At 35.6% G+C, this 25,925-nt stretch overlaps 1 protein-coding gene across 1 annotated transcript in view; it reads left to right on the top strand.

The window, feature by feature from the left end:
• Window positions 1-15,592, top strand: part of LOC119744794 (protein FAM219A-like) — a 55,237-nt gene extending 39,645 nt beyond the window's left edge. The window contains exons 4-5 of the mRNA XM_038220931.1: window positions 5,385-5,430; window positions 11,029-15,592. Coding sequence (XP_038076859.1) covers window positions 5,385-5,430; window positions 11,029-11,181 — 199 coding nt within the window. The 3' untranslated portion in view covers window positions 11,182-15,592. The remainder of the gene's footprint in view (window positions 1-5,384; window positions 5,431-11,028) is intronic.
• The last annotated feature ends 10,333 nt before the right edge of the window (window positions 15,593-25,925 follow it).

The raw sequence follows: 25,925 nt of genomic DNA on the forward strand, positions 1-25,925 counted from the left end.
TATTTCTTCCTGAGGCGTCGTGTTTTGGGGTCACACTAAAAATAACTACAGGTACTTGAAGGGGAAAGTCAAGTTATGTTGACCTTTAATTCTGAGGATATTTAAAAACAATGTTATGAATTACGTTGGTTTTGACTGTATTAACATGATTCCTCGCTTATTTTGCTGTACAGTTTCTGACATTGGGTCATGTGTATAAAGCAAGGTTTCCCTTCATTTCTTCTGTAGTCCGTTTTTTTGTCCCATCACTTTGCTAGGGCTTGTGATATAGGGCAATTTGACTGTTTGGGACAACCCAAATATTTTGTCAGACAACTAGAGTCTGAGGTTGCCAACCCAATGGACAACCATGTCTTTCTGCAGTACTCTTACATTTTTCTGAATGTGGTTGTCTGTGCCGGTTTTTGTTGTTGTTGGATCAAGGCAAAAAGACACTTGCCCAACCACTGAAAATAGAATTTGGGCAACTACATTGGCTCCATGTATCCCCCCCCCCCAACAAAAAGGGCAAGAAACACTTTTTTTTTTATTAATTTAGCAAGCTCTTAAATGAAGTAAGGTTTGGGAAAGTATGTGATCTGGTCATAAGCATCATTAGGCATGGTCTTGGGTTCAAACTCTACTGTAGTCAGTCAACTAGGGAAGCTCATTGAAGTAGGCCTTCCGTGGTTGCTAAAAGCAGAGTGCATTGACCTAGACAAAGGCACTGTACATCAGTAGGCCCTACTTGTTAAAAGCATATAATTTGCATTTATTCAGAAAGTAACCTATGAAATTATTATCAAGAAGCTTACTTGGCTTAAAGGGAATATACATCATTTGCTTTTGCTGTAATTTTCAGAAATGGATGGAATTGGGGGGTTGGAAATGTGTAGCAAATATAGTTACACTGACTTTTTTGAGGTTTTGGGCTCGAAAATGCTATAAAAACCAAGAAAAACGATCATTTTCCTGTAGTCTGGTTCCCTGACTCCATATAAGAAGAAACAGAGCAGTTTACATACATTGGGGAATTGTAAGGTCAGGGAACCAGTCTAGCTGGTTCGTACCCGTTCATAGGTTTGTAATCGATTGCAAACAAGTGCGATGGTCAATTGGGCCAGTATTTGAAAAAAAAAGCCAGTTGTTTCCAACGCTGATCGGCCGATCAGCGTTGGAAATTGATACAAAAATACCACTTTTCTTGGAAATGACAGTATACCAGGTGCCATGATTTTACAGGATGCTTTACACTGTCATTCACTAACAGTCCATCAAGGTATTTCAAAATGATTTGGTAGTTTTATTTTATGATGTTTGCAAATGTTGTATTTTCCCTTTAAAGATCGTACTAGTACTAAACATCCCATAAAGTTACTCCATCCAGGCTTCCTGTCATTTAGAGGAAATTAATAAATGTAGGTAAATTGACTGATTTTGGAATAAAGAGTAGGGTTTTTTCCACTGTTTTCTTGAAAACTGTAATTACTGAGCTGAAGCTTCAACAGGTTAGGTTTTCAACGTTCTGTGGATTTTGAGTGGGGTTGTTATTAGACACGAACAGAATGCATGAAAAGCAATGATCCTTTATGCCTGTGAGCATTCAAAGGCATATGAAGTGTCACAATACAAACATTGCGATGTACTCGAGGGTGTATCTTGAGACCCATCAGCGTTCCGAGAAATCCTGTTCAATCGAATCCTAATGTAATACGGAGACAACAACCTGATCTATTCTTACGGGATCCCTACGCCCATGGCCATGAGTGCTGGATTAGATACCGGTGGAATCTCGGAGGAAATCAGTTTGGATTATTACGTCTTTGTTCTTTTGTGAGTTGAGGAGTCTGGCATTTCACTGTCATCATGTGTAGCAGAATCTTTCTTGCTTAAGTCCTCCCAAGGCACCGGCACTTTCGACAATCGTGATTATCACAGATGTGTCAAAGGCTTCATCCAGAAGGGGATACTATTTATTACTGCCTAAAAGACTTTACATAAATGTCTGCCAAGCATGAATGCAAAACAGGATTGAAGTTTGTAACTGGGAGTGTCACTTCGTGCAGATTAAATTTTTAAAAGTCCATAAAAGTGCTATGCTACTGAATATTTGGCTAAAAACTGAATTGCAGTAAAAGTAATTACTATTTTATCGTTAACCCTCCTGCTACCGGAACAGTCACAGACGGTCAAAAAAAATCAATCCTCTTCCCCTGCCATGCCTTTTACACAGGCTAGTCACCAACAGTAAGACCATTTTTCAAGCTAGCACTGTGACTAGTCAAATTCAGTCAACAGACAAAAACGGACAAGTTGTAGGCACAGCTGGCTTATCAATCACCTACAGTCATAGCTGTATCAAGTTACATGTACATAAACAGTCACAGCCAGTCAATCCTGCTTTATGTAGGCTGGGAGCTCTTAACCGTTGAAAACAGTCACTTGATTGAGTTTGACTGAGCGGACAACATGGCACAGAATGTGTGTTTGCAATGGAGGGTTAATCTTGGATAATAACTTCCTGACTTTCAAAGTAGATACATTTTTTTTAAATGCAGAAAAAATCATGCATGCAAAGGTATGTTTAAAGACCTAAAAGCAACGCGGTAATCTGCTTTGAAATCTTCAGAGATACACCAAAAAAAGTGCTACCAGCATTTTCTTCAATTCCGACAAGTGTCTGCGCTTTTTTCCCAGAAAGTTATCTGAATGTCCTAGGGATGGGATTATGTTTCATATATCCTTAGTTACAAGCGTAAATGCCTTGGTTCAAGCAGAAAAAAAAGGCACTTGAGATGAGGTTTAAATCAGTTGAAGGACCTGAAGGGTTAGAGTCACTTTTTGAAGATGAGTTTGCACGTTGTGCAGTGCATTTTGATGCATTTTAGCAAAGCTCTTTTTTTCTCATTCATTGCCCGCAGTTGCAAAGTGAGGTCTTGATCCGAAAGCCACTCAAAATCCCCAAAGAACCCGATTTTAATGGCTTTTTAAAGTTCCCTCATGTTTATGTTCAATTCACCAACTGTTCCATTGATTATTTTTTTTTTAAATTATAGATTTTGGGTTGCCCACGTACATGGAATTCCATTAAGAAAAGTAGTTGGGTTTTTTCCGAGTATTTTGCTACATTACATTTGAGTTAGCATTAGAAATTACTTACCACATACCGGTAAATGAGTGCACTGCATTCACACAAAATTTTATATCTATTTAGCCAAGCACGTAAAAAATGGACAGATATTGAAATGGATAAATGCATTTTTTTTAATACGAGAGATGTCAAAAAATGGAGCAGATTCATAAGTAAAGCATTTCTTTCTCTAAAGAAGGATTTTTTTAAAGAACATTTTATGTGATGAAGGACCTTCCATCTCGGACCCAACTTTGTTTTTTTGGCTGTGTTTTTTGTGTGCAATGTTTGGTACATGGACGGATGAATGGTACATCCTGAATTTATGTCATGGTGGGGGGGGGGGGAATTGTATACATGTGGAAGATAATTTTACATACTTTGTGTACATTTATGTTACTTCTGCAGTAAAAGTAACAGCCACCTTATGTGCAAGATACCTTGGCATTTCCAATTCAAATTACCATGCATGTACTATTAGTTGATTGTTGAAATTTGTCTCGTTGGAAAAAAGAGGTTATTTTTAAAAACTGTTTTGTAAATTGATGGGCAAATCAATGACTAGTGGCCCTAATTTGACCAATTGCAGCAACATACCTGAGGCAGCTGGACAGAAGGTTGACCAGGTTGACCGGGATTGGTTTCTGGTTACGTTCATTTGATCAGCCTCTGGATTGATTACCGGAAAGTGAACTTGCCTCGGCCTTCTTTCACAGCTCTGCTAACCACCAAATTCTGTGCTTACGGTGATCATTCTGTGCTAAGTTTCATGGCTCTGCTAACCACAGAATTCCACGCTTACGATCAGCATTTTACGCTAACAGCGCTAGCAGAAAAATTCTGTGCTAACCCTGTAAGCACAGAATCCTTAGTTAAGGGATGTACGCATGTGCAGAAACCAAAATTCCTTGCGAACCCGTGAAATACGCTTACCGTAAGCACAGATTATTAAGCTACAGTAACAGGGATTTTTCGGTAAGCAGAGCCATGAGTTTGCACCCAGATATTCTGTGCTAACCATGTAAGCACAGAATCCTGAGTTAAAGGGAATGTACATCATTGGCTTTTGCTTTAATTTTCAGAAATGAACTATTTGAGGGGTTAGTATAATACATGTAGATCAAATACTGTTACACTGACAAGTTTGAAGGTTTGTGTTCGAAAATGCTGGAAAAACCAAGAAAAACAAATATGTTCAAGAAGTCTGGTTCCCTGACTCCACTAAAGATGAAATGAATCAATTTATTGATGCCCGAAAATTGTAAGGTAAGGGTACCAGTCTAGTCGGCCTGCACCTGTTCATGAACATGTAACCAATAGCAAACAAAATTTGGACTGAATTAATGGTAAATTTGGAGCAGAAGTTGAAAAATAGTTAGGTTTTTCCAACGGTGGTCGGCCGACCACTGCTGGAAATTTTTACAAAAATACCATTTTCTTGAAAATGACTTCACACCAGGTGCCGTAATTTTACAGGATGCTTTAGACTGTCATTTACCGACATCCTATTAAGGTATTTCGTAAAAACTTGGTAGTTTTATTTTTCGATGTTTGCAAATGTTGTATATTCCCTTTAAGGGATGTACGCATGCGCAGAAACCAAAATTCCTTGCGAACCTGTGAAATACGCTAACTGTAAGCACAGATTATTCAGCTACAGTAAGCGGGGATTTTTCACTAACGGTAAGCAGAGCCATGAAATTGCACCCAGATATTCTGTGCTATGATGTAAGCACAGAATCCTGAGTTAAGTGATGTGTGCATGTGAATAAAGTACTGAAATTCCTTGCCCACCACACAAAATGTTGTGCCATAGGTACATGTAGCAAAGATTTTTCGATTACTGTCCGCACAGCCAGGTCATTGGGCCCTGGTTTCAACTCGGTGTATTTTCTTCTGTGTTCTCATTTCTTCCTTCATGTGCCTTCTTAATGAAGTTACCACTTGCAGAAGCATAATTATGGTTATCTTAAAGACATTCTTGTTCTTTTAAATACTTGTCACAGGTACATGGCCAAAAAATCAAATTGTCATCAACTTGAGACTTTTTGGACTTGAATTCTCAAAATGGATAATCCTCAGAGGTCATCAAGTGGTCACAGAAAATACTGTGTATAATAGTGTGTTTCAATATTGACAATATTTACTTACATTTGTACAACAGAAACATTGTAATCAGATGTTATTCCAGTCATCACCAAATTCTTGCATTCATAAATGTTCTTACTGATCACTAATTTGTTTCTGCATTCTTTCTCTTCTCTTTGTATTGCAGTGAGGATGAATTTGATATAGTAGCCTTGTCTTCTGCACCTTCACAGGTAAGAACAGAAAAATAATCATCAACTCATACAACATGTATATTCGCATCTGGAGGTACTTTTCTTTTTGCAAGTTTTTGATACACAATTATGGTAACAGTAATTGGGACACAAATATGGTAACAGTAATTTTAGAGATGTTTAATACACAATGACATAATTTCTCCACTTTTCCCTCAGCATTGCATATAAACATATTGAGCATTAAAGGGAATATACAACATTTGCAAACATCGAAAAATAAAACTACCATTTTTTTACGAAATACCTTACTAGGATGTTGGTAAATGACAGTCTAAAGCATCCTGTAAAGTTATGGCACCAGGTGTGAAGTCATTTTCAAGAAAATTGGTATTTTGTATAAATTTCCAATGGTGGTCGGCCGACCACTGTTGGAAAAATCTAACTATTTTTCAGCTACTGCTCCAAATTTACCATTTTTTTTCAGTCCAAATTTTGTTTGCTATTGGTTACATGTTCATGAATGGATGCAGGCCAGTTAGACTGGTTCCATTACCTTACAATTTTCCGGCATCCATAAATTGATTCATTTCATCTTTAGTGGAGTCAGGGAACCAGACTACTTGAACATTTTTGTTTTTCTTGGTTTTTCCAGCATTTTCGAACACAAAACTTCAAACATGTCAATGTAACAATATTTGATCTGTTATACTAACCCCTCAAAATAGTTCATTTCTGAAAATTACAGCAAAAGCCAATGATGTACATTCCCTTAAAATCGATTTTGGTATTGATGCACATGCTATACATGTATGAGCTCATATAAAGTAAACATGAATTATATATTCACTCGTTTTGACTGCAGTGCCCATTCTTGTACAAGTACGTGTACCTGTTTAATAGATAGATCACATTGAAAGCTTTGTGTGTGCGGGAAGCCATAAAGTCAGGTGCAGTGTACTTTAGTCGAGCAAATCCCCAACGATGCCCTTCACCCCACGCTACCTAGCTTCCCATCACATTCTCCTGTGAGAACTATGACGATCCTCCGCCTATTGAGTGTAGCCGGTCGTTGCTGACATCCAATTTCCTCCGAAACCTTGGCAGATGCATGCCGACCTGCCAGCTGGCTTTTATTTCTGGATCTTGTTTTTTTTTTTTTTAATGGGAAGGAAGTTCTCTATTTGGGCTGTAGTTGTATTATGGTAACAATTATGTATGGAATTAGCTTGTCTAAAAAATGCATTATAATAATATAATAAATGGAGCATTTATAAAGTGCTTTTAACAAAGATCAAAGCGCACTACAAAACTACAAATCTACAAATAAACAAGGCAAAAAACAAAAACAAAACAAAAAACTTAATTTAAGAATAACTCAAGGGAACCAGGGGATAATGAGAGGTAAAGATGAAGGTGAATTGATTTAAAGAAACAGATGTGTTTTGAGCGAATTCTTGAAGGTGATGATTGACGATGCAAGTCGGATGTGTTGAGGGATCTTGTTCCACTCCCTGGGGCCAGCAATCGAGAAAGCTTTGTCACCTGTGGTTTTAGTGTTAATAGGAACATGTAATCGGGATGTGTCTGTTGAAGACCTCAGCTATTTTTGAGTTTCATCCCGAAAAATATCTGTAGACTCTATTTCTACTTGTTACCTTCTGAATGTGACATTGCTCGAAAAAAAATCAGCCCATTGTTAGTTAATCCCTATTCCCTAGCCCCTTGAGTGATTTACTAAGAACCTTCCTCCCTCTTGCAAAATCCAACACCATATGGCAAGTCATACACCCAAACTGTTGGACTCTGATTATAAAGTATAATCACTTTACTTGTGCAGTACTCACTCCAACAGATTCCAACAATTTACAAAGCATGCAGTTGGATTTTGAAGGGTTGGGGTGGTTAAGGTCATGAACTATAACTTTACAATTTGGAATAATTGGCTGCCAGACAATAATTCCTTTTTCGCAGGCTAAGCTGGTTCCCATCCCGCAATCAGTATTAATAATGTATGGACTGGGAGCCAGTGTGCTCGCAAAGCAGACCGTTGGTGTCCAAAACAAACACCTGTCTTCAGAGGTTTGCAGACGCCAATATGTAAACGGGAGGGTTTCTTGGTTGAAATAAAACATACAAGTTGAAAATGTATTAATAGAAAAAGAATCCAATTTGTTGAAGAGTCTGGGGAACAAAATGTTAAAGAAGATGTGTGCCTGAACCCACATTGTCTTTTTTGTTGATTTATTTGTTTCACATTTGTCCTGGGGCTGCCTGAGGATTAGTGTTTTTGTTCTTTTTCTTCTTGGCTCCCAGCTATGAATTAAGAAGGAGAAATTACGTCCGATTTTTGGAGGGGGAGAAATGTCATTCTGTTGTTTTGGTTACTGATATGTATGTATCAATTGTACTGTATGTGCCACCTTTGAGCTTTGTTTTATCATTTTTCTCCATGTTTGCAACATTTGATGGAGCATTTATGCGTTTGTTGAGGTTGCCTGTTACAGTATTTATAAATGATTTTCTACATATTTCTGACGGTGGTTGGGTCCTCAGGATGAGGCTGCAGTTGAGCTAAAAAAACCTGAAAGACTTTTCTCTGCCAAAAGCGCTGGTTTGAATGTTGTATCAAAGAAACTGTAATGGAAAGGGAACGTGGGCGGCCATTTCTTTTAAAAGGTAACTTTATTGTATCGATAAGGAAGACAAACAAACACTCTCCAAAAGCAATTTCATGGCATCATAGTGTCAACATTGAACATGAGTGTAGCTTAAGTGGGACCCTCATCTCTGTAAGGCAACTCTGCAAAGATTGTGTTACTTGGTGAAAAGCCAGTGCCACCTGAAAAAAGCCAGACAAGACAGGTTTTCTTGAAGATGTCCCATTCAGGTGAGGACCAGGCCATAGAAAGATCAGGACAGCTAGCAACTTCATTGGAAACCTGATATAGAAGTAGATTTCTTGATTTCATTCTCTTTTGTGCAAGTCTTTTTTCTTGTTATTTTCGTTAACTGCTCTCATGGCTTGATTTTTTTTTCACAGCTCACATGTGGTAAAGAAACTCTACAAATTTGTTTTTACGAACCAGATTGAAAATCAGAAAAAAAAGAAGGTTAATTAATAATCTCGTGTTTGGGTGGAAACTTGGCGAAGCTAATCTCTCTTTGGCACGTCCGCACGAGGCTAATTATCGGCGGATGAGGCTCGCATCGTCGGGCTCACGGAGCTCTAATAGACGACTAACTCAATCAAGGATCCCATTACATCCTTGTTTTAACCGACGGTGTTTATAGGCAGAGCAGGCAGAGTCAGGTTTTCCCTCCAACATTCCATTATTATTCATTGAGTGATTGCGCCGTGGCCCAGTTTTAACAAGGTTGTTCCTTGAGCTGGTCGCGGTTGTTGGTGTGTGTTTTCTCTCCGTCTCCTCAATCTTCGCAGCCGCTTGGCTGCGATGATTTTTTTTTTTACGGCCGTGGCTGCGAGATGATTTCATTGCCATCGGGTGTCTGGGAAAAACAGAGATGAATCATAACGCCTCGGCTGGTCCGAGTGTGGAAGCTGCCTCCATGTCATTTGCATAAAATGATGCAGCCGACATTTGATATGAGAGGGGGAAAATTTGGCGTGAAATCTAAACATTAATGTGTATATAGACAGCAGTGAGGTCTAACAGGACGGAGTATGGAAAAACATTGATATCCAAGCTAGTTTGGTTGAGTTCAGGAAGCACAAATGGGGTGCCAGTAGCAAGGAAATTACATTTTCTCCAAGCTTTGAAGTTCAGACAAAATGCCAACCAAACTTTAAAATTGTTTTGTTTAAGAGTTTCCAAGTTAACAAAAGTCCACCCTGGTTCACAAGTTAATGCAGAATTTAACACTGCCCTACTCTAAAACAACTGTCAAGAGTACATATCGCTGTGTGATTGTACGAGTATGAAGAGCTTTTTTTTTTTACAAAGTCTTGTACTTTGTTAGAATGAAAAAGTAAAGATTAAAAAAAATACTTTTTCTCCAAAGGGTACATAATTTACTGTATTCCTCACATTCCATAGTTGTGAGGATCACACACCTTGAAATGAACAGTACTTATTGTTGGGACCTAATTTTCCTACCAAAAGAAAACCTTTCATAAGATGGGATAGAAAACGTCCCAACAAAATGGACCCAGCTAGTACAATACTCTCTCTGTATCAACACCAGCCCGTCTTGTGCTTGTTTAAATCACATACCATATTCAAAAATTGGCTTGATCTCTAGTCCCATGACACTGTGGATCTAAGAGAGGCCCCCGTGTCTTGGATTCTTCACGAGGATGAGGGTTTGCTGTTGATGATTAGCTAAGTTGACAACTGATGATAAATAGCCAGCTTTGAAACAGTCACATTCTGCGGTTTCCCCATCACCGATTAATTTTAATTCCCATCAAATCCTACCATGTGAACATTCTGGGGTTCGGCTGATTTTGGAGTATAGATAGGCCCGTTTTTCTTTAGATATAATACTTAAAGCATAATTGATTGATTCACTCCAAAATCATTTGGAGTGGAGATGGGGTTTGATACTAGGTAAACATTAAACAGAAACTTCATGTCACTGATGTAGCCCAAATGTGAACCGAAACTGAGTGTACATGTACATTGTGCAGCATTTGTCAACATTTGTTTAAGAGATGTGCACTTAAATCACAACAGAAATTGATACTTAAGTGCCCCTCTCAAAAAGTCATGTTTGCATTTTCACTTAAATCTAGTGCTTCAATGTACATCCAGCCCTGGAGGAGGGGGGGGGGTGTACATGGCTTAAATACTACATTGTTGTACCCTCAGATTGGATTGCATAGAACTACATGTATTGCACTATGGGTCTCATTTTACGGCCCTATACTCATTGTAAGCATATCCAATCTGAACCGTATAAGCTGACAACAGCACCAATGCTTATAGTGTATTGCATGCGTATAGAGTAGATCATTTAGAGCTATCCAAAAGTAACTGACAAAATTATTGCTGAAAAGCTTACTTGGTTTAAAGATGGTAGTGGCAATGAACTCCCTGTGACATTCTTTTTGGCATGCTGTCATTTTGAAGGAAACAATACAAGAAGGCCATTTCAAAAAGATGCATCAAGTGACGCATAATTGGAAATTTCTGTTAGTAGTTGGTTTGTAATTCGGTGAATCCGTGAATCCGCAAGCAATGACGCGACACACACGCTATTATTTGTTGATTCAGTACGTGAGATCCCTTAGCTGCAATTGGCTGAATGAGAATGTGTGCTAGATGCTGTTTTTAAAACAATTCAAAACATGACTCAGCAACTTTTGAATTGAGAATCGAGATCCTAGAATATTGTTGTCTCGGAATAAACAGCATTCACAGAGCTAAAATTTCATCAGGTTAGTTGTTAAGCACCCGTCTTTAGATTTTGAGCACTTTTGTAGCTTCAAGCAAAACAAAATTCACAAATGACAAATGATTTACCCTACCTTTAACTTACAATTTTAAGAATTCTGTGGCTCAGAAAATCTAAGAAATCTGACCTTGATTTCATTTTAAAACCCTTCCCAACTTATATTGACAGTCAAATAATTGCTTTTCCCATTTTTTTCTCCCACTTCTTTGGCAACACCAGACGACGGAGAATCTCAGACAGCAGCTTTTGAAAGACGGCTTCCGATTGGACGAAATCCCCGACGACGAGGAGCTGGACCTTATACCGCCGCGACCGATGAACGAACGCTGCATCTGCTGTCAAACCACCCAAGTCACCTGTTCGATCCAGTGACACTAGGGGGAGCCCTAGGTGAATTGCTTCAGATGACTGGATCATTTGTGTATATTTAAGAGAATTTTATATAATGTTGTGGTACAGTAAAATGAATATTGCATAATGTACCCGGTACTGTAAGAAAGCTGTTATTTATTTAGCTTTGACTGCTCTGAAGTTTCTTGTCTTGAAGTACAGTAAAGACATTTTGGTAACCACCCATTTCAGCATATAAGCACCATGTTCTTCCATTGTTTGTTTGTTGTCAAAGATCACAATCCTTAAAATGATCATGAGGTCCATCTTTGGTCAATTATGCATGCGTACCTCAATTCACCCCGAATTCACAAGAATCCTAAAACTGAATTTGCATGATTTCAATAGATGCAGTACTTTAGTGTCCAGGTCTCAAGTATTGCGTGGTCTTTTCTGATTGGGTACATTTAGTCCATATTGCTCACCATCTTGTTCGAGTGTAAACATTCCAAATCCTTCAAAATCCTTCAAAATCCACCGGGTTTTGTAGGATTGAGGAAGGTACAACAAACCACTATTTCTTATGTAAACATGAAACGTGATGTCCCTTGGGAGTTATAGTACAGAGAATGTGCCATTTCATTTCTGCGTACTGATCAATTTTGTTTTGGGAAGGTTTCTTGCAAAAACTGCCAGGGGAGTTATTCTACGAGCCATATCGCACTACGAGCCATTGCACTATTGCTGGCAAAAGTCATTAGTCTGGTGCCCTATATTCCTGATTTCAAAATTGAATTGCGTTCACGTCACTGCATTTCGGGCAAGCAAAATATATGCTGTGGTGTGCTTGCCCTCAGTGTCCCCCCCCCCCTTCCCACTCCCCCAAACTTTTCACTGTCTATCAGCATGAAAACATATATTTGTCCTGCATGACCTTAGTGTAGCAAGTAATTGTTAATTGAATTTAGCTCATTTGACAGCGAGGCCCATTTGTTTCCAGCCTCAAGTATTTTTCCACATTTCTATACGTGTACAGTGGGGTGTTGGTCACAGATAAGTATTCAGAGTCAAGCCCAGGAACACCCACCCAATGGTATCTATATACAGACACTGCTTAGTCCAACAAAAATCTGAAATTTTTAGACTCCTTGGGAATTTGATTGAATTTTACTTAAATCTGTTTAACTATTTTGGGATCCAGAACTGGTAATTAGCCTTCAAAATCAATGCAGTGAATGGCAAAATGCAGTGGATTCCTGTTTCATTTGTTGCATTCTTGTTATTTTTTCTGGTCAGTTAAGGTTTGATTTTGTATTGGAATTCTTCTTGACTTGGACAAATGACCCCACCCCCAAAAAATGATCGGCAGGTGCTTGTTTTTTATAAGACTTCTGTTTGATTTTGTTGGATTAAGCTGGATTTCAAACAATTTTACACAGTTGTGTTGAAATCATGTAAAGCTTATGGAAAAGAGAAACAAACTGATATTGTCAAATATTTATGTTATTTGTTTTGTTGATCTATCATTCCAAGCTGATATTTTTTGTTCTTTGGTTGTACATTATTTGTGAAGTACTTGTGCAAACATTCCTTTATTACCAAATGCGATTTTCAGACAATAAATTACATATCACGACATCTCCCATGCGAGAAAAAAATTAATCATTTTGAGCTGGTTTTTCATATGTCATGATTTCTTTACTGATGTAGTCTTCTCCATAAGGTGAGCATGTCAAACAAGTGTAACATTTCATAGGTTACCAACTGTGAGCAAATGTGCGGGAAGAAATGCTGAGGGTTAAAAAAACAATCCTTTTTTTTTTAAATAAAAAAAATGGTTATATTTGGATTCACATTTAATCACTGGGTTGAATTTCTAACTAAGAAATATATGTTCTCTCATACTTCTAAAAGTAAAAACTAAAATGTGAACCCATATGTTATGTAGCACACTTGTAGAAAATTGTTAGTGTTATTTTTGTGCGTGTAGAATATCAACTCAGAAGACTGATTCTTAAAACCATTGTACTGCATAAAATGCGCCTTTAAAACAACTGATGTTGGCAATAATTCTATTGGTGTCAAAGAATTGTAAATAAAAACAAAAGAAAGACAAAAAAAACATTAGTGTACGGTGGTTGTACCAGTGCATGTACAGTACCTTAGTTCATGTTGTAGAGAACCATGGAACTATCAAGACGAAATTTTTAACTCAACTTTAAAATGGTTAGGTTAAATGTTCTGCTTAAGTCGTTCAAAGAACATTTTCTTTTGAATAACTCATGTTGAAATACAGTGTGCCACCTACATTAGAACAATGATTTGTCAACTATTTGCACCGTCAATCTTGTAGTCAGCAACGTATCTGGAGTAGTACTGTTAATGTTAATTGTATGACCGTTATTTGTAATGAATATTATTTAAAATACTTTTTTTTTCATGTGACTGCTGAATAACCATAATATTGATTTTAATTTTAAAAGAAAAAAATATGAGAGCTAGACTGTAAAGAGTTCTGTAACTCATGATTATGTATGTCAATAAACAAATGTTTTAAAAATCAAACTATAATTTTTTTTAAACTAAAAAAAGTAACCACCAATCTTGCGTTTGGGAATATCATAATGTTAATATATGAGTTGTATCTTGACGCACAGTGTAATTTCACAATGCTCTTTCATGTGAGGCCAGTTATGTTCAGTTAACTTGTTTAATTCATTCCCCTGAGCTCTGTCATTATTGTGGTCTGGTCGTAATAAATAATGAAATACATAATGCATTGCATCGGACAAACATGTACATGTATGTATAGTATGTGAATAGTGTTGGGCATCTGTTTTGATTCCCATTTCACTAGTGGCCATACGTTACGTACTGTTTTATGTCACACTCAAGCCAAGATTTGGGTTTATTATCAGATGTCCAAGCGAGGGCAGCAGATAGCTTTTGCAGACAGTCAGTGCAACATCAACTTCAAAACTTGTCTTTTTCCTAAATCATGCAGCAAACATCTTAGATTTGATTTCTTTTGGGCTTTAGCATGTTCAGTGTAAATGGGTGCTTGTTTGTGAACATACAACATCCTAGATGCATTTTCTTTGATGCAGAAATTTCAAAATATTCCTGAACTAGCGGAAGTCATTCCTAACTTCTAATTTCGTTTAAAATACATGTGAATGTGGCCAGGTTACCAGCCAAATTTTAGCCTGTATTATTAATATGGAAGCCTTCACTGGTAAGCAATAAATACTGCTGTGTCTTTTACGTAGTGAAAAGAAAAACAATTCCACACTAGGTATTTTTCAGAAAACATCTCACTGTTAAACAAAAACGATTTGTTGAAAATCCCAACAATTATCTTTTTCTTTCATTAATTATTGTGCAATTCTTCTGTAATTAATAACAAGCGTTTTTCTTTTATAATTCCAAGATATTTTCGTTGTAATTTGTTTGTATTTGTAAACAGTAATTAAATTTGTTTAAGACCACCTCAATATGTAAGGAGATGTAAGGAGCAACTAAGGCATTTACCAAACCTTGAATTAAGTCAAGTTTTGGTTCCATGATTTCAACTCAATGTGAGTCTATATCAGCTTTGAGAATGGGATCATTCCTAGCTTGAGAATATCCAGCTCAATTGGCTCATGACATTGGAGATTCACCAGTCTACTGTCAAATCTCCCATGTCATGAACCTAGTGAGCTGGATATTTCATCAAAACAAAATTTAACTTTAACTGCCTTCAAAATGTTTTGATCTGGATACAGAGCTGGAGACAAAGCCAAGATTTCGTAAATGGCGTTCGCTAGTTAGTAAGTTTAATGGCAGAAACTTGTTTGACAATTTTTTGCTTTTGAAGATTGCATTATTTTGTTGTTTTTGAACTTAGGGTAAAATTGAATGGATGACATGCCATAATGGTTCATTCTTGTGTTGTAAATAGCAGTTATACAAATACTTCCATGATTATGTTCAATCTCTAAAACTATTGTAGGCTATTTAATGACTTTCCTTTAGCTTTAGAACATTGTCTTTCATTTTAATTTTATTATAGGACTAAGAAGTAAATTATCTTCAGACCTCTTCAGATTGTAGACACTAGCAAACACAAAACAGTCAAAACTTAAAAAGCCTGATTTGTAATTCCCTTAAAAACATATAGACTTTATCATTTAGACTTCTGGGGTAAATTGAATATTCATAACTGCTATTTTTTCCGGAATGTATAAATTCTTATAAACATCTGCACAGTTTTAAATACAGATCATTAGTTTATTATATGGAATTCCGCTGCATTGCTTTTTGAGTGGCATTCAGCCCAAAGCTGCGCACAAAATGTATACATTCATATTTACTTTTTGCTAACTCTGCTGCCATTCAATTTGACGTAACAATAATTATGACGCAGTGAGTAGGACGTCATCAAAATTCTGTATACCAATCAGGAATGGAAGAAGCTTCATGACAAAAATGTTCCGAGTTGAAATCTATCTGATCTGAAACCAAAGTTGTTAATATCAGTTTTCAGAAGTTTAGGAAATTTGCAGGGATGCAACTTTGCCTCGGATCAGCCGATTTCCTCGTTTTTCACTTCACACTTACATCATTAAAAACTGGGGAAACAACACTGTATAAAATCTTGTAAAGCTTGATTTTTCCTCTTTTTTTTATTGGTTGCTTCTCGGTTGCATGCCTGACTTTGATGTCATAAACCTAAGACCTGTACATTGGAATAGATCTAACATTCAATATATTTCTTACCATGGCCGCCCCTTGCATTCATGGCTATTGTGTTTCTTGATTGTCTTCAGTAGAGTAGTTTAAGAGTATCATCTCTCCTGTAGTTAGACCATTCAAAACACCTCAAAATCTGGGTGCTGGCAAATATTGGAGGAGAAAAAAATGGTGGAGCTTTTAAAATCCTCCAGAATTTATTGTTACTGCACTACCACACCTTTCAATTCCTTTCGAAAGGTATTGAAATGCAACTTACTGAATTTGCCCACAGAGTTGCTTCACCTTCCGAAACCTTTCGAAAAGTTTCAAAGTTCCAGCACTATTTCACCTTTCAAAACCCTTTTAGTCAGGCAAATTTAAAATGTTTTGAAAGGTCTGATAATACTCTTTGCCACTGCACTGGGCATAGCAGGGCTACTGACATCACAAATGTTGTGTTTGCTTTCTGATTCGCGCCATGGTGTAATTGCTTCAATTTCAACATGGTCGTTAAATGCAAATGTTATATGCTGCATATTTCATGTCAAAAGCAGTAACTATAGGGGAGGAAACGTTTGTTCAAGGGATGGCATCATGGTATATCACAAAGGAATTGTTTTTCAATGGTGCTGAGAATATCCCCACTGCTTACTACTAACTGTGCAATTTTTATTGATAAATTAATTTCATTCAGTACGCTGCCTGTATAATTAGGGTAATGAATTTGGAAGTTGCGGACTGTGTATATTGGGTTGCTTCATGTTGATAAGGTTTAAAAAGTACAATTTATTTTCTTCTTCAAATAATTACAGTTAAGGGTGCACAAATGGAGCGTTCCTAGTGAGTTGGTTGGTACAAATGTAAATGAATGTAAAAAAAAAGAATGGAGGCTAAGGAACTATAAGTACTAAATAAGATAATAAATTGTGATGCTTCAAAAGATAATTTTGTTTTCTTGAGATGAACTTTTTACTGTTGTCTTACTTAAAATTTAAGGTAAAATCCCTCAAAAATTGTTTTCCCCCCCCCCCCCCCTTCAGATGTGCTATAAAAACGGAAATTTCGTAGTAAATTTAAGGTAAAATCACTCACAATTTTTATTTTTTTTCTTAAAAAGTATTGATTGGTGTTCCTCTTGCATCCAGATGAATTTCTACCTTGTTTTGAGAAAAAGTCAGTTTTTGGCCAAATTTGACTAAAAATGTAAGGCTAGCCCCTTGTATTTTTTTTTCAATTTTGGCAAAAAAATGAAATGGCTTGAAAGTTGCTGGAAAGCTTCCTAAAGGGCCCTAGAACACATTCCAAATCGATTTCTGGACAGATGTGCTATAAAAACGGAAATTTCATCGAAAATTTAAGGTATAATCACTCAAAATTGTTATTTTATTTTCTTGAGAAAAAAAATGGATATTTTTGCCCAAATCTTCACAATTATGCACGTGAGAGTATTGATTGGTGTTCCTCTTGTATCCAGATGAATTTCTACCTTGTTTTGAGAAAAAGTCAGTTTTTGGCCAAATTTGACTAAAAATGTAAGGCTAACCCCTAGTATTTTTTTCAATTTTGGCCAAAAAATGAAATGGCTTGAAAGTTGCTGGAAAGCTTCCTAAAGGGCCCTAGAACACATTCCAAATCGATTTCTGTACAGATGTGCTATAAAAACGGAAATTTCATCGAAAATTTAAGGTGTAATCACTCAAAATTGTTATTTTATGTTCTTGGAAAAAAAATGGATATTTTTGCCAAAATCTTCACAATTATGCGCGTTAGAGTATTGATTGGTGTTCCTCTTGTATCCAGATGAATTACTACCTTGTTTTGAGAAAAAGTCAGTTTTTGGCCAAATTTGACTAAAAATGTATTTTTTTTCAATTTTGGCCAAAAAATGAAATGGCTTGAAAGTTGCTGGAAAGCTTCCTAAAAGGCCCCAAAACACATTCCGAATCGATTTCTGGACAGATGTGCTATAAAAACGGAAATTTCATCGAAAATTTAAGGTATAATCACTCAAAATTGTTTTGTTTTGTTTTCTTGAATTTTTTGGGGATATTTTGGCCCAAATCTTCATAATTATGCGCGTTAGAGTATTGATTGGTGTTCCTCTTGCATCAAGATGAAATACTACCTTGTTTTGAGAAAAAAATAAGTTTTTGGCCAAATTTGACTAAAAATGTAAGGCTAACCCCTTGTATTTTTTTCAATTTTGGCCAAAAAATGAAATTGCTGGAAAGTTGCTGGAAAGCTTTCTAAAGGGCCCTAGAACACATTCCTAATCGATTTCTGGACAGATGTGCTATAAAAACGGGAAGTTCATCGAAAATTTAAGGTACAATCACTCAAAATTGTTAATTTGTTTCTTTAAAAAAATGGATATTTTTGCCCAAATCTTCACAATTATGCGTGTTAGAGTATTGATTGGTGTTCCTCTTGCATCCAGATGAATTACTACCTTGTTTTGAGAAAAAGTCAGTTTTGGGCCAAATTTGACTAAAAATGTAAGGCTAACCCCTTGTATTTTTTTTCAATTTGGCCAAAATATGAAATGGCTTGAAAGTTGCTGGAAAGCTTCCTAAAAGGCCCCAAAACACATTCCGAATCGATTTCTGGACAGATGTGCTATAAAAACGGAAATTTCATAGAAAATTTAAGGTATAATCACTCAAAATTGTTAATTGTTTTTTTTTTTTTTTAAATGGATATTTTTGCCCAAATCTCCACAATTATGCGCGTTAGAGTATTGATTGGTGTTCCTCTTGCATCCAGATGAATTTCTACCTTGTTTTGAGAAAAAGTCAATTTTTGGCCAAATTTGACTTAAAATGTAAGGCTAACCCCTAGTATTTTTTTCAATTTTGGCCAAAAAATGAAATGGCTTGAAAGTTGCTGGAAAGCTTCCTAAAGGGCCCTAGAACACATTCCAAATCGATTTCTGTACAGATGTGCTATAAAAACGGAAATTTCATCGAAAATTTAAGGTGTAATCACTCAAAATTGTTATTTTATGTTCTTGGAAAAAAAATGGATATTTTTGCCAAAATCTTCACAATTATGCGCGTTAGAGTATTGATTGGTGTTCCTCTTGTATCCAGATGAATTACTACCTTGTTTTGAGAAAAAGTCAGTTTTTGGCCAAATTTGACTAAAAATGTATTTTTTTTCAATTTTGGCCAAAAAATGAAATGGCTTGAAAGTTGCTGGAAAGCTTCCTAAAAGGCCCCAAAACACATTCCGAATCGATTTCTGGACAGATGTGCTATAAAAACGGAAATTTCATCGAAAATTTAAGGTATAATCACTCAAAATTGTTTTGTTTTGTTTTCTTGAATTTTTTGGGGATATTTTGGCCCAAATCTTCATAATTATGCGCGTTAGAGTATTGATTGGTGTTCCTCTTGCATCCAGATGAAATACTACCTTGTTTTGAGAAAAAAATAAGTTTTTGGCCAAATTTGACTAAAAATGTAAGGCTAACCCCTTGTATTTTTTTCAATTTTGGCCAAAAAATGAAATTGCTGGAAAGTTGCTGGAAAGCTTTCTAAAGGGCCCTAGAACACATTCCTAATCGATTTCTGGACAGATGTGCTATAAAAACGGGAAGTTCATCGAAAATTTAAGGTACAATCACTCAAAATTGTTAATTTGTTTCTTTAAAAAAATGGATATTTTTGCCCAAATCTTCACAATTATGCGTGTTAGAGTATTGATTGGTGTTCCTCTTGCATCCAGATGAATTACTACCTTGTTTTGAGAAAAAGTCAGTTTTGGGCCAAATTTGACTAAAAATGTAAGGCTAACCCCTTGTATTTTTTTTCAATTTGGCCAAAATATGAAATGGCTTGAAAGTTGCTGGAAAGCTTCCTAAAAGGCCCCAAAACACATTCCGAATCGATTTCTGGACAGATGTGCTATAAAAACGGAAATTTCATAGAAAATTTAAGGTATAATCACTCAAAATTGTTAATTGTTTTTTTTTTTTTTTAAATGGATATTTTTGCCCAAATCTCCACAATTATGCGCGTTAGAGTATTGATTGGTGTTCCTCTTGCATCCAGATGAATTTCTACCTTGTTTTGAGAAAAAGTCAATTTTTGGCCAAATTTGACTTAAAATGTAAGGCTAACCCCTTGTATTTTTTTCAATTTTGGCCAAAAAATGAAATGGCTTGAAAGTTGCTGGAAAGCTTCTTAAAGAGCCCAAGAATACATTCCAAATCGATTTCTGGACAGATGTGCTATAAAAACGGAAATTTCATAGATGAATTTCTACCTTGTTTTGAGAAAAAGTCAATTTTTGGCCAAATTTGACTAAAAATGTAAGGCTAACCCCTTGTATTTTTTTCAATTTTGGCCAAAAAATGAAATTGCAGGAAAGTTGCTGGAAAGCTTCCTAAAGGGCCCCAAAACACATTCCAAATCGATTTCTGGACAGATGTGCTATAAAAACGGGAAGTTCATCGAAAATTTAAGGTATGATCATTCAAAATTGTTAATTTGTTTCTTTAAAAAAAATGGATATTTTTGCCCAAATCTTCACAATTATGCACGTGAGAGTATTGATTGGTGTTCCTCTTGCATCCAGATGAATTTCTACCTTGTTTTGAGAAAAAGTCAATTTTTGGCCAAATTTGACTTAAAATGTAAGGCTAACCCCTTGTATTTTTTTCAATTTTGGCCAAAAAATGAAATGGCTTGAAAGTTGCTGGAAAGTTTCCTAAAGGGCCCTAGAACACATTCCAAATCGATTTCTGGACAGATGTGCTATAAAAACGGAAATTTCATAGAAAATTTAAGGTATAATCACTCAAAATTGTTAATTGTTTTTTTTTTTTTTAAATGGATATTTTTGCCCAAATCTCCACAATTATGCGCGTTAGAGTATTGATTGGTGTTCCTCTTGCATCCAGATGAATTACTACCTTGTTTTGAGAAAAAGTCAATTTTTGGCCAAATTTGACTTAAAATGTAAGGCTAACCCCTTGTATTTTTTTCAATTTTGGCCAAAAAATGAAATGGCTTGAAAGTTGCTGGAAAGCTTCTTAAAGAGCCCAAGAATACATTCCAAATCGATTTCTGGACAGATGTGCTATAAAAACGGAAATTTCATAGAAAATTTAAGGTATAATCACTCAAAATTGTAAATTTTTCCTTTAAAATATGGATATTTTTGCCCAAATCTTCACAATTATGCACGTGAGAGTATTGATTGGTGTTCCTCTTGTATCCAGATGAATTTCTACCTTGTTTTGAGAAAAAGTCAATTTTTGGCCAAATTTGACTAAAAATGTAAGGCTAACCCCTTGTATTTTTTTCAATTTTGGCCCAAAAATGAAATGGCTTGAAAGTTGCTGGAAAGCTTCCTAAAGGGCCCTAGAACACATTCCAAATCGATTTCTGGACAGATGTGCTATAAAAAACGGAAATTTCATCGAAAAATTAAGGTATAATCACTCAAAATTGTTAATTGTTTTCTTAAAAAACATTGAATATTTTTGCCCAAATCTTCACAATTATGCGTGTTAGAGTATTGATTGGTGTTCCTCTTGTATCCAGATGAATTTCTACCTTGTTTTGAGAAAAAGTCAATTTTTGGCCAAATTTGACTAAAAATGTAAGGCTAACCCCTTGTATTTTTTTCAATTTTGGCCAAAAAATGAAATTGCAGGAAAGTTGCTGGAAAGCTTCCTAAAGGGCCCCAAAACACATTCCAAATCGATTTCTAGACAGATGTGCTATAAAAACGGGAAGTTCATCGAAAATTTAAGGTATGATCACTCAAAATTGTTAATTTGTTTCTTTAAAAAAAATGGATATTTTTGCCCAAATCTTCACAATTATGCACGTGAGAGTATTGATTGGTGTTCCTCTTGCATCCAGATGAATTTCTACCTTGTTTTGAGAAAAAGTCAATTTTTGGCCAAATTTGACTTAAAATGTAAGGCTAACCCCTTGTATTTTTTTCAATTTTGGCCAAAAAATGAAATGGCTTGAAAGTTGCTGGAAAGCTTCTTAAAGAGCCCAAGAATACATTCCAAATCGATTTCTGGACAGATGTGCTATAAAAACGGAAATTTCATAGAAAATTTAAGGTATAATCACTCAAAATTGTAAATTTTTCCTTTAAAATATGGATATTTTTTGCCCAAATCTTCACAATTATGCACGTGAGAGTATTGATTGGTGTTCCTCTTGTATCCAGATGAATTTCTACCTTGTTTTGAGAAAAAGTCAATTTTTGGCCAAATTTGACTAAAAATGTAAGGCTAACCCCTTGTATTTTTTTCAATTTTGGCCAAAAAATGAAATTGCTGGAAAGTTGCTGGAAAGCTTCCTAAAGGGCCCGAAAACACATTCCAAATCGATTTCCGGACAGATGTGCTATAAAAACGGGAAGTTCATCGAAAATTTAAGGTATGATCACTCAAAATTGTTAATTTGTTTCTTTAAAAAAAATGGATATTTTTGCCCAAATCTTCACAATTATGCACGTGAGAGTATTGATTGGTGTTCCTCTTGCATCCAGATGAATTACTACCTTGTTTTGAGAAAAAGTCAGTTTTGGGCCAAATTTGACTAAAAATGTAAGGCTAACCCTTTGTATTTTTTTTTCAATTTGGCCAAAAAATGAAATGGCTTGAAAGTTGCTGGAAAGCTTCCTAAAAGGCCCCAAAACACATTCCGAATCGATTTCTGCACAGATGTGCTATACAAACGGAAATTTCATCGAAAATTTAAGGTATAATCACTCAAAATTGTTTTGTTTTGTTTTCTTGATTTTTTTGGGGATATTTTGGCCCAAATCTTCACAATTATGCGCGTTAGAGTATTGATTGGTGTTCCTCTTGCATCCAGATGAAATACTACCTTGTTTTAAAAAAAAATAAGTTTTTGGCCAAATTTGACTAAAAATGTAAGGCTAACCCCTTGTATTTTTTTCAATTTTGGCCAAAAAATTAAATTGCTGGAAAGTTGCTGGAAAGCTTCCTAAAGGGCCCTAGAACACATTCCAAATCGATTTCTGGATATGGATATTTTTGCCCAAATCTTCACAATTATGCGTGTTAGAGTATTGATTGGTGTTCCTCTTGTATCCAGATGAATTTCTACCTTGTTTTGAGAAAAAGTCAATTTTTGGCCAAATTTGACTTAAAATGTAAGGCTAACCCCTTGTATTTTTTTCAATTTTGGCCAAAAAATGAAATGGCTTGAAAGTTGCTGGAAAGCTTCTTAAAGAGCCCAAGAATACATTCCAAATCGATTTCTGGACAGATGTGCTATAAAAACGGAAATTTCATAGAAAATTTAAGGTATAATCACTCAAAATTGTAAATTTTTCCTTTAAAATATGGATATTTTTGCCCAAATCTTCACAATTATGCACGTTAGAGTATTGATTGGTGTTCCTCTTGCATCCAGATGAATTTCTACCTTGTTTTGAGAAAAAGTCAATTTTTGGCCAAATTTGACTAAAAATGTAAGGCTAACCCCTTGTATTTTTTTTCAATTTTGGCCAAAAAATGAAATGGCTTGAAAGTTGCTGGAAAGCTTCTTAAAGAGCCCAAGAATACATTCCAAATCGATTTCTGGACAGATGTGCTATACAAACGGAAATTTCATCGAAAATTTAAGGTATAATCACTCAAAATTGTAAATGTTTCCTTTAAAAAATTGATATTTTTGCCCAAATCTTCACAATTATGCACGTGAGAGTATTGATTGGTGTTCCTCTTGTATCCCGATGAATTTCTACCTTGTTTTGAGAAAAAGTCAATTTTTGGCCAATTTTGACTAAAAATGTAAGGCTAACCCCTTGTATTTTTTTCAATTTTGGCCAAATAATGAAATTGCTTGAAAGTTGCCGGAAAGCTTCCTAAAGGGCCCTAGAACACATTCCAAATCGATTTCTGGACAGATGTGCTATAAAAACGGAAATTTCATCGAAAATTTAAGGTATAATCACTCAAAATTGTTAATTGTTTTCTCAAAAAACAATGGATATTTTTGCCCAAATCTTCACAATTATGCGTGTTAAAGTATTGATTGGTGTTCCTCTTGCATCCAGATGAATTACTACCTTGTTTTGAGAAAAAGTCAATTTTTGGCCAAATTTGACTAAAAATGTAAGGCTAACCCCTTGTATTTTTTTTCAATTTTGGCCCAAAAATGAAATGGCTTGAAAGTTGCTGGAAAGCTTCCTAAAGGGCCCTAGAACACATTCCAAATCGATTTCTGGACAGATGTGCTATAAAAACGGAAATTTCATCGAAAAATTAAGGTATAATCACTCAAAACTGTTAATTGTTTTCTTAAAAAACATTGAATATTTTTGCCCAAATCTTCACAATTATGCACGTGAGAGTATTGATTGGTGTTCCTCTTGTATCCAGATGAATTTCTACCTTGTTTTGAGAAAAAGTCAATTTTTGGCCAAATTTGACTAAAAATGTAAGGCTAACCCCTTGTATTTTTTTCAATTTTGGCCAAAAAATGAAATTGCTGGAAAGTTGCTGGAAAGCTTCCTAAAGGGCCCCAAAACACATTCCAAATCGATTTCTGGACAGATGTGCTATAAAAACGGGAAGTTCATCGAAAATTTAAGGTACAATCACTCAAAATTGTTAATTTGTTTCTTAAAAAAAAATGGATATTTTTGCCCAAATCTTCACAATTATGCACGTGAGAGTATTGATTGGTGTTCCTCTTGCATCCAGATGAATTACTACCTTGTTTTGAGAAAAAGTCAGTTTTGGGCCAAATTTGACTAAAAATGTAAGGCTAACCCTTTGTATTTTTTTTCAATTTGGCCAAAAAATGAAATGGCTTGAAAGTTGCTGGAAAGCTTCCTAAAGGGCCCCAAAACACATTCCAAATCGATTTCTGGACAGATGTGCTATAAAAACGGGAAGTTCATCGAAAATTTAAGGTATAATCACTCAAAATTGTTAATTGGTTTCTTAAAAAAAACATGGCTATTTTTTCCCAAATCTTCACAATTATGTGTGTTAGAGTAGTGATTGGTGTTCCTCATGCATCCAGATGAATTTCTACCTTGTTTTGAGAAAAATTCAATTTTTGGCCAAATTTGACTGAAAATGTAAGGCTAACCCCTTGGTTTTTTTTTTCAATTTTGGCCAAAAAATGCAATTGTTTGAAAGTTGCTGGAAGGCTTCCTTAAGGGCCCTGAAATACATTCCAAATCGATTTCTGGACTGATGTGCTATAAAAGCGGAAATTTCATCGAAAATTTAAGGTAAAATCACTCAAAATTGTTTTAAAAAATTCCTTTAAAAATTAGATTTTTGTTCCCCAAATCTTCACAATTATGCGTGTTAGAGTATTGAATGGTGTTCCTCTTGCATCCAGATGAATTACTACCTTGTTTTGAGAAAAAGTCAATTTTTTGCCAAAAATGACTGAAAATGTAAGGCTAACCCCTTGTACTTTTTTTCAATTTTGGCCCAAAAAATGAAATTGCTTGAAAGTTGCTGGAAGGCTTCATAAAGGGCCCTAGAACACATTCCAAATCGATTTCTGGACAGATGTGCTTTAAAAACGGAAATTTCATCGAAAATTAAAGGTAAAATCACTTAAAATTGTTCATTTTTTTTCTAAAAAAAAAATGGATATTTTTGCCAAAATCTTCACAATGACGCATGTTAGAGTATTGATTGGTGTTCCTCTAACATCCAGATGAATTTTTACCTTGTTTTGAGAAAAAGCTAATTTTTGGCCGAATTTAACTGAAAATGTAAGGCTAACCCCTTGTACTTTTTTTGAATTTTGGCCAAAAATGAAATTGCTTGAAAGTTGCTGGAAGGCTTCCTAAAGGGCCCTGGATCACATTCCAAATTGATTTCTGGACAGATGTGCTATAAAAATGGATATTTCGTCGAAAAATTAAGGTAAAATCACTCAAAATTGTTCATTTAAAAAAAAGAAAGAATATTTTTGTCAAAATCTTCACAATTATGCGTGTTAGAGTATTGATTGATGTTCCTCTTGCATCCAGATGAATTTCTACCTTGTTTTGAGAAAGAGTCAATTTTTGGCCAAATTTGACTGAAAATGTAAGGC

The sequence above is a fragment of the Patiria miniata genome, unplaced genomic scaffold (assembly GCF_015706575.1).
Source record: "Patiria miniata isolate m_02_andy unplaced genomic scaffold, ASM1570657v1 HiC_scaffold_7, whole genome shotgun sequence".
NCBI classification, from domain to species: Eukaryota; Metazoa; Echinodermata; class Asteroidea; order Valvatida; family Asterinidae; genus Patiria; species Patiria miniata.